At 33.1% G+C, this 9,634-nt stretch overlaps 1 protein-coding gene across 2 annotated transcripts; it reads left to right on the top strand.

Annotated features, from left to right (window-relative positions):
* The first annotated feature begins 319 nt into the window (after positions 1-319).
* Positions 320-7,848, top strand: LOC137819018 (phragmoplastin DRP1E-like). Of its 2 annotated transcripts, XM_068622715.1 has the most exons (15): positions 320-672; positions 1,613-1,676; positions 1,924-2,031; positions 2,518-2,619; positions 4,047-4,097; positions 4,190-4,251; positions 4,556-4,646; positions 4,738-4,802; positions 4,938-5,132; positions 5,211-5,330; positions 5,425-5,495; positions 6,245-6,470; positions 6,557-6,607; positions 6,783-7,163; positions 7,429-7,848. In XM_068622715.1, exons 1-15 carry the CDS (start codon positions 526-528, stop codon positions 7,555-7,557), a joined length of 1,863 nt encoding a protein of 620 aa, XP_068478816.1. In that variant the 5' UTR covers positions 320-525; the 3' UTR covers positions 7,558-7,848. The 2 variants fall into 2 exon arrangements, with proteins under 2 accessions (XP_068478816.1, XP_068478817.1); XM_068622716.1 differs by lacking the exon at positions 1,613-1,676 and having other exon boundaries at positions 353-672.
* Positions 7,849-9,634: the final 1,786 nt, after the last annotated feature.

The following is a 9,634-nucleotide window of genomic DNA, read 5'->3' as shown; positions in this document are numbered from 1 at the left end:
ATGTAGATGAAAAACTTACTTGAAACAATTTTAACTTAATGCTATTCATAACTAAAAAAGTTTGTATTAAAATCGTCATTTACGACAAAATTTAGAAAAACATTTTAAATTTTAGAGGAATGGAAATGATATTAAATTTCTTAAAAAAATATATTTAAAATATTACACGGTTTGTTTATAAATTAATTTTATTATTTAAATAATAATAAAATTACACCGTTCTTTATGTAACTTCTTTTATATTAATAGATGATAATAATATATAAAAATTAGTTTACTGTTAATAAATAATAAATAAATAAATCATCGGTTCAAACTTGAAAACAAGAACCTGCAACGGTGGACTCCTTCCACATTATTTCGTCGCTTTTCCCTCCTTCTCCTTCTTTCATTCTTCTCTGTCTGTAACTAACTTGTCCTAGAAGTTTCTCTCTCTCTAGAACTTCTTCTTTCACTCTTAGCAAAAGTCTAGGGTTTCAATCCTCTGTGCTTCCTCAACGCCTTCATCATCTTCTTCTTCACGAGATGACGAGCATGGAGAGTTTGATCGGTTTGGTGAACAGAATCCAGCAGGCCTGCACCGTGCTCGGCGACTACGGCGGCGACGCCGATAGCAACGCCTTCTCGTCTCTATGGGAAGCTCTTCCTTCCGTAGCCGTCGTCGGAGGCCAGGTCATCACCTTCACAATCACTAAACATGAACACGCTTTGTTCGTAGAAGTATAAATAATCATCTAAAAATAAAAGGAGAAAACAAACTCAGTAGAATTTCGTAGGTGCTGTTTGTTTGTGTTGTTCTCCAGTCAAATTAAAGTTTCACCTCGCTAATCGAATTTGTATAAACCTTGAATACAAACCTTTATATTGAATTGGAGAATAACTCTAACAACACAGTTACAAGTAAATAACATATCGAAGTTTTTTTCCAATACGTCAACATGCTCTGTGTATGCAGTAGAAGGTGAACGATCCAACAATAAGTAGAGAAAACTTGAGAGTTTTTGGAGCTGTTTATGTTGTTCTGGAGTTTAAATTAGAGTTTCGTCTTGATTATCAGTCCTGTGATGTTTCAATACAAACCTTTGTTAGGTTAAGTGAAAGTCCAATAGGAGAATAGCCAAATAACACCTGTGAAGAATAGTATAGTTTTGTCCAAAACTTGAACATGTTCGGTTGTTTCAAAGGAGTAAGTAAAACAATCCAAAAATAAGAAGAGAAAACGTAGATACAATTTCTTGGTGTTGTTTGTATCGTTCCCAAGTCAAAATTAGAGTTTTACCTCCATAATCAATACGTACAATCCTTTCTTACAGATATATGTTATGCGAAGTAAAACTTCAATTGGAGAGCAAACACAAAACACTTGTATCTTAAATTTTTGTTCAAAACCTCAGCATGTTCTGCTCTATTGTAGGAGTAGAAGTACAACCATCCAAAATAAAAAGAGAAAACATAGACACAATTTCTTAGGCGTTGTTTTATGGCCAAAATTTGAGTTTCACTTTTGCAATGAATCTACATAATCTTTTAATACAAATCTTTGTTCGGTCCTAGAATAAGAACCATTCAAAAATAAAATTAATTGATTTGTTTATTTATTGAAAATGAATAGAGTTCGGGTAAGTCTTCGGTTCTGGAAAGCATCGTTGGACGTGACTTTCTTCCTAGAGGATCAGGTTCGCTCGCCCTCTCTCTGTTCCTTTCTCTATTTTGTGGAGTGTGTTATTTATTTTGGCGTAGTTTACATAAACTTTACAAGAGGAAAATAATAAACATAAAATGAATTAAACTTGTTTCATCATTTTGATTTTTTTAAAAACTCTCGTTTGAGCTTATTGAAAAGTTTGTCTGAAAATATCTTAGTTAATTTAGCTAATTAATTTACTAATTGAATTTTAATTGGAGCTTGTGTTTGAATTGCAGGGATTGTGACGAGGCGTCCATTAGTGTTGCAGCTTCATAAGGTTGATGGCAAAGCGAAGGAGTATGCAGAGTTTCTTCACATGCCAGGGCAAAAGATCACTGATTATGGTAATGTGATTCAGTAACTGATTTTGTTTGCTGCTTGTTGTATTTCATGTTACTGTTATGTATTTAATGGTTTACTAGTTGATGTTTTTCAAAAGTTAAGTTGAGACTTGTGCTGTAATGAATAAATTATTTGCTAATTATAGAAATAGGACAGGAGGGTCTTTTTTGTTTCCCCTGTTTCTGTTTTGCATGTAGGACAATTTTAATGCTTGTTTCCGTTTTGTGGTTTTATTTTCTCTGATTCGGTTGTGTTTCAATTGTTAGACTCGTCACCAGCGTTAGTTAACTCTGGCATTTATTCTTTCTATCGATTTGTTTTTTGTCATTATCCTTTAACTAATAGTTCGCTTGCAATTTATCATGCCATCATTGTACTGCTTCACAGTTAGCTCACTGGTGCAATTATTTGTGTGCTGCTGATAATTTAACTAATATTTTTATTCCTTTTTTTAGTTTTAATTTTCAAATTTGAATTTCTTTTTGCAGCCTTTGTTCGCCAGGAGATTCAGAATGAAACTGATAGAGTAACAGGGAGGACAAAGCAAATATCTCCTGTTCCAATTCATCTTAGCATTTACTCTCCACACGGTGCGCTTTTATTTTTATTGCCTCTAACTACTTACTACAAGATGGATGGCTTGCTGTAAACTCATGTTTTTGTTATCAATTTTTGAATTAAAGGATTTTTTTATTGAAATAGAAAAATGAATAGAAAACTGAGGGAATAGTATTCTCATATCATTTCGAAAGAAAAAAATTGTAATAGCCCAAATAGTGTGTTGATCAATATAGCAGATTCCTATATTCTGTTTTCCTTTTTGTGAAGTAAGCTCCCTAAAATATCATTGGCTGAATACCATAAGGAATTCAACAATCTCATTGTTCAAAATGAAAGAACGCCCAAGGGAGGGAGGAAGAACGTTTATTATCCTTCTAAATCTATAAACCCATGAATTACTATTATTCCCTCTTTACTTGCCATCAAACATATCATTACGGATATGGAAGAAGCATCTACAACTCTAAGAACCAGAGGAATCCAAGGTCTAAATAAACTGTCCTGTATACATTTGAAGATAGGCAGAGTTAAGTCAAGTGAGAAGTGTTAACATATCAGAAGTCTTCCTATGCATATAATACAGGTAAAATATAGAGACTTTGCCAAGTGCTATAAATCTGGCTATTAAGGGATGACATAAAAAAATCGCATGATGAACCACTTCCTGTCCTTAAGCTATTATAAGAACAAAGAATAGCCTAAAGAAATGGATTTACCGAAGACTAGACTTGCATGAATTTACCGAGGTCTAGAGGTGCTTCTTTACCCCATTATTTGTGTGGTTCCAATTTCCAACTATTAAGGCCGATAAATTGTAAAATGAATTTGCCCTCCTTTTTCTTTTGTTCCACCTGTACCTACAAAGTTTGCTGATTTGCTGAAATCTACTTCCCCAGCCTTGCTTCCAATTAGATAAAGCAGGATTAAAACATCTTTTAGTAAGGGCTGCTGGCAAAATTGGTCTGACCAATTGGGCAATCCGAATAGCTCATAATACAGGTTTGGTTAGACTGAAAAAATAGTGATCTAAATTGAAGTGGAGAAATGTTGTCCCGAACGTTTAGTGCATGGCTTAATGGGCTTAATCTATTCTCACTCGGGACAGTCTCATGGGTCAACTTTTTTTTAAAAACAATTGAAAATAATGTTAGTCCGTTGTGCTGGGCCAGGCCATCTGATTCACCAGTCTTGGCTACACTTTCACTGGCTATCCTGGTAGTTACGGCTACTTCACAATAATTTACTCGTAACCTTTGCTCATGACTCTGTCTATAGATTTGATGTTAAGCACTAGTCATTTTTTGAATTTTATATTTAGTTTATACTCATTCATTTTTTTACTTGGGTGAGTTCACTTCACTAGTATTACTTTTATGTATAATTATGTGGCATAACTCGAGACTAGTTTTTCAGTTAAGTGCGTTTCCTAATTCAACCTCCTCGTTTGTGTGAGCAGTTGTCAACCTAACTTTGATTGATTTGCCTGGATTGACTAAAGTTGCTGTAGGTATGACTTGCATTCAATTTGTCACTGTGTTTTTCTTTGGATAATGTAATACTTGTTTTTAGTTTATACTGATTTGCGATTGTTATTTTCAGAGGGACAGCCTCAGACTATTGTCGAAGACATTGAAAATATGGTTCGGTCTTATGTTGAGAAGGTAAAAGAAGTTCTCTGTTTTTGCTTAATTTCTTCTCACTCTTCCTATTGAATAACCTTGATTAGATGATGCATTATTATTTCATTTAGTGCACTATTTTCTTTTGTACTTTTACCTCTGAGACTGGAGACCTAAACTGCCCATTCCCAAACCAATATCCTTTCTCTGTTTCTATGGTGATATGGGTAGTTGATTACCATTTTATTACCTTGTTGAAATGTTTATTTATACATTAGTCAGCAAGTGGTGATGGTGGTAAGATACATATTTACTTTAACTGGTGCTATACTTGATTCTTTGACAGCCTAATTGTATTATACTGGCAATATCTCCAGCAAACCAAGACATAGCCACTTCTGATGCTATTAAGCTTTCAAAGGAGGTGGATCCCTCAGGTATATAGATTTTCTGTGGAATGATGACTTGTTTAGTACCTTTGCTCGAGTCATTATTTGTCACTGAAATCCTTGACTGTAAATAATCCAGGTGAGAGGACATTTGGAGTGTTGACAAAGCTTGATTTAATGGACAAAGGAACTAATGCCTTGGATGTAATCTTTCTTTCTCCTTATAGCATGTTCCCTGTCCTGCTGTTTATGCTGTATATAATTAAATTTCTAAAAAGTTTTAACAGTGCCCTATATAACCATATAATTAGTTTGCCTTGCCCATTTTTTCCCCTTAAGGTCCTTGAAGGAAGATCTTACCGTCTGCAACATCCCTGGGTTGGTGTAGTAAATCGATCCCAAGCAGATATCAATAAAAACGTTGATATGATTGTTGCTAGACGTAAGGAGAGTGAGTATTTTGAAACCAGTCCCGACTATGGACACTTAGCCAATAAAATGGGTTCTGTATTCCTTGCAAAACTTCTCTCACAGGTTTGTCTTTCAGAAAGTTGTTCTTTTCCCTTCTTTAATTAAAAAATTGTTACTTTAATCATATTAACTATGTTGTAGAATTTGGAGTCAGTAATTAGGGCACGGATACCCAGTATAACATCTTTGATAAACAAAACAATTGAAGAACTTGAATCAGAGATGAATCAAATTGGGAGACCAATTGCTGTTGATGCAGGAGTGAGTGGTTTACATTTGTGATTATTTCCTGAAAGTACGTACTCTTTCTTTAATATCCTGCAGAAGAATATTTTAACTATTCTTTCTCATACAGGCTCAACTATACACCATCCTAGAACTATGCCGCGCATTTGATAAGATATTCAAGGAACATTTAGACGGAGGGTAAATATATGCTATGATATTCACTTTTACTCTATTAGGCTATCTTGTCTGAATTTTTTTCGGGGGGTAAATATTTGATATGATGTTCAATTTTACACTATATAATACTAGTTTATTTGATTTTACTTTTGGGTGGATGGCATCTTTATTGAAACTCGACTATTTTCAATCATCCTCAAGGGTTTGACGGTGTATGTTTGGGTTAGGTTTAATTGGGATGAAATAGTATGTACTTACTTCAAACTAGGTATTTGACTTTTCCCCATTATCATCCTCATGAATTAATTTTTTTTATAAAACTTATGTTAGGAATCATTATACATTTTGACATCTCAGTTAGGCTAATATCTCAAAATTCACCAATCATCGATGACATGAAATATAACATAAAAGAGAAAAGAATACAAAACATGGGAGAACAAACCAAAAACATGTAAGAAAAAGAAAAACAATCTAAACACGTAATAAAGCAAAATTGGTATCTCTTATGGAAAAAATTAAAACTAAGACAAGTTAGATTTGATATCTAAGTAATTCTCTTTTTGTTTACAGCTAGCTAAATCCTACTTAAAATCTGGTTTTGTTTTTGGTTCTTGTTCTTTTTAGACAAAATAACACTGTATACTGATTTAATGTACCACCTGAATATGGTATAGCAATTTGGAATGATAGTCATGAATAATCTTTCTTTCTGATCTACAAGTTAACAGGTATCTTTGGTTACATAACCCTTTTGTTTATTGTCATAGGCGAGCGGGTGGAGATAAAATCTATAATGTCTTTGACAATCAGCTTCCTGCTGCATTAAGGAAGCTTCCATTTGACCGTCACCTATCTCTTCAAAATGTAAGGAAAGTGGTATCAGAGGCAGATGGTTACCAGCCTCACTTAATTGCCCCAGAGCTAGGTTACCGGCGCCTGATCGAGGGAGCTCTCAGCTACTTTAGAGGCCCAGCTGAAGCTTCAGTTGATGCAGTAAGAATACCTGGTTGTACTCTTTCTTCTTTTTTAATTAAAGCTTACACAGAAGTTAAAGCGGGATTTCTTTGATTTCAATGTAGGTTCACTTTGTCTTGAAAGAACTTGTGAGGAAAGCAATAGCTGAAACTCAGGTAAATTTTGGGGATTTATTTCAGGACATAACTTTAGACACAGATCTACAGTAGGTAAAACTTCATTATTGATAGGAGTACATCAAAAGCAACTGTGTCTTCGTTATGTCCTTTATTTTATAGTATCTTTGTTCTTAAGGTTCCTAAAATAGACTATGAATTTGTGATTGAGTAGGAACTGAGACGTTTCCCAACTCTTCAAGCCGAACTTGCTGCTGCTACAAGTGAAGCTTTAGAGAGGTTCCGTGAAGAGAGTAAGAAGACAGTTATTCGACTTGTCGACATGGAAGCTTCGTATCTCACTGTGGAGTTCTTCCGGAGACTTCCTCAAGAAATGGAGAAAGCCGGAAATCCAGCTAATCCAGCTACTACCCCAAATGAGGATCGATATGGAGAAGGGCATTACAGGAGGATTGGATCAAATGTATCTTCCTATATTGGTATGGTGTCAGACACTCTCAGGAACACTATCCCAAAGGCTGTGGTTTTTTGTCAAGTCAGAGAAGCAAAACTATCATTGCTAAACCATTTCTACACAGTAATAGGGAAGAAAGAGGTAATACGGGCTTTAACTTTAATTTCTCTCTTTTTCTGATAACGAATATTATACAATCATGGAAGAATTTTGGTTTGCTTCAGATATGCTTCTAAAGTGATATCCAAGTGATTATTCTGTGTAATTTTTAATTTGTTACACTAATCATTTGATCTCTTGTTTCCGTTTTAAGTTTTAATTTTTATACGACAAAACTATAAGTTCTGTAGTCATTTTTATTTCAAATATATTCACAAGGTTTGATCTGCTATTAATGTTGGTGCAGGCTAAACAGCTATCCCAGTTGTTAGATGAAGACCCTGCCTTGATGGAGAGGAGGCAACAATGTGCCAAAAGGCTTGAACTATATAAAGCAGCAAGGGATGAAATTGATTCTGTTTCCTGGTCACGTTGAACTCGGTTGCCATTGGACCTTTTCAGTGCCTTAGGCTGACTACACCAAGATATCATTTTTATTTTTAGAGTCTATATTATTTTTTTCTTCTGGCTTTTGTATATTCATTGACATTAAAAACAAAATAAGCCATTTTATATTTCTTTGCTGATCGTAGGATAGTGATGGAGCTAATTGTTGTTTCTTGTCCCAGGAGGTTGTACATGAGGAGAGACCACGTACTATATTCTTTTATTAAAAGTTAAAATTACATTTTTTTTAATTTGAATATTTTTTTGTTATGAATGGCAATTTGGTCCTACGGATTCTCATGCAGACTTTTAATTCGGGGTTTACAACCTGGTTCATTTGAGATGGGACCCTGTATTTGCACTCATTCCCTTTTATGTGTACACCTTTCTGTTGTAGGTTTTTTCTAAACCACTCCCATCGGTTTCAACTGTCCCAATCTCATTCTCTTGTGCACACACGAATCCCTAAATGATATGTAATTGTTGTTCCTCTTGTTCCCTTACTCCTGTAATTGTTTGTTCCTTTCGTTCTTGTTTAGTACGATGGTTAATCTTATCATTGTTTATTTCTTTCGTTTTTGTTGTTTAGTGTGTGACCGTTATTCTTTTTCTGAGGGGAGTCGTGAGCATCTCTATCTACACTATTATTTGGGTGATGATAGTTTGACATTATGATCTTTCTCACGTTTAAATTACAACTATATTATTTATATTTATTTTTATTATTTTAATATAATATTTTATTATAAAAAAACAGTTGTTAAGTGAATGTTGATGAAATATAATGTCATAGATATATTTTCCCTCATATTTTTATGGTTGTGTTTTGTTGGAATATAATATTAAAATGTACTAGCACATTGTAAACATTAAATTTTAGAATTTAGTTTTAAAAATGTAGTAGGTGCTTTAAATGTAGTAGTTTATAAATTTATGTTTGGATCAAGTAATGTCCTCTTAAAAATGATTTGTAAGTGAAAACACTTGATCTACTGTTTATATTTGAAATAGTTGATTTGTATGAAACTGTATTTTATGATTGACAATGCATAAAGTCAATTGATATTGCTTTTCATTATTTGAGATTTTTGGCGTCACCTCAATAAAATTGACATTGTATATGACAATTGCTTACATAAAGTCTAAGTGAATTGGTAATATTGTCTAGAGTCTATAATTGTGTTTGACAATTGCTTACATAAAGTATGAGTGAATTGGTAAGACGGTTTAGAGTTTATAACTTTATGTTTGGATCAAGTAATGTTCTCTTGAAAATGATTTGTGAGTGGAAACACTTGATGTACTGTTTATATTTGAAATAGTTGATTTGTATGGAATTGTATGGAGAGAAAGACGAGGAGGAGGGGAAGGTGCGCCCCCTTTCACATGTGAGGAAAATAGACAAATTGGAGGGTGGAGTTGGAAAGTTTTATATGAGGAGACCTAATCAATTATGTCTCATTTTGGTTCAGAGCAATATTTGACCCATGTTGTGTGATGTTATTATTAAATCTTAAAAACCTTAATTTGATGGAGTACTTAAAATGGAAAATGCGGTCCAATTTGTAAGCGTTACTATTAAGTCCTAAAAACCTTAATTTGATGGAGCACTTAATACATGAAATGTAGTCTAATTTGTAAGCGTGCAAGGTATCCAACGAGAAAAAGAATTTAGTTAATTTACCTCAAATTAAAAACAACTTTTGAAATATTATGAATAATCATCCACTTTCTTTTAAATTAATTCTACAAAATTTTCCATTTATACTTAACAATATATTTAAAAACATAAATATATAAGTCAATATATTTATACATGACATATTTTCAAATTGAGATTATAATTATGTTAAAAAAATTAAAAAAAAACAATTTCTTTTCATACTCAAAATATATTTTTTAGTTCATTCTAAAGTTTAAATATTCACCATTCAAATACAATTTATACATATTATAAAAGAAATATCCCAAGGACATATTAGTCATCTTCATTATATTTTTAAATTTTAATTTTTTTTCCGTCATATCAATTAAATCCACTATAATTTTTTATGTCATTTTTTTTT

This window comes from Phaseolus vulgaris, chromosome 10 (assembly GCF_000499845.2).
Source record: "Phaseolus vulgaris cultivar G19833 chromosome 10, P. vulgaris v2.0, whole genome shotgun sequence".
In the NCBI taxonomy this organism is placed as follows: domain Eukaryota; kingdom Viridiplantae; phylum Streptophyta; class Magnoliopsida; order Fabales; family Fabaceae; genus Phaseolus; species Phaseolus vulgaris.
This window is presented reverse-complemented; position numbering and strand designations above follow the sequence as displayed.

Coding starts and splice junctions, on each gene's coding strand:
- LOC137819018 (XM_068622715.1), top strand. CDS start 526: ATGACGAGCATGGAGAGTTTGATCGGTTTGGTGAACAGAATCCAGCAG. Junction 4,803..4,937: donor AAGGAACTAATGCCTTGGAT/GTAATCTTTCTT, acceptor TTTCCCCTTAAG/GTCCTTGAAGGAAGATCTTA. Junction 6,608..6,782: donor AAGCAATAGCTGAAACTCAG/GTAAATTTTGGG, acceptor GTGATTGAGTAG/GAACTGAGACGTTTCCCAAC.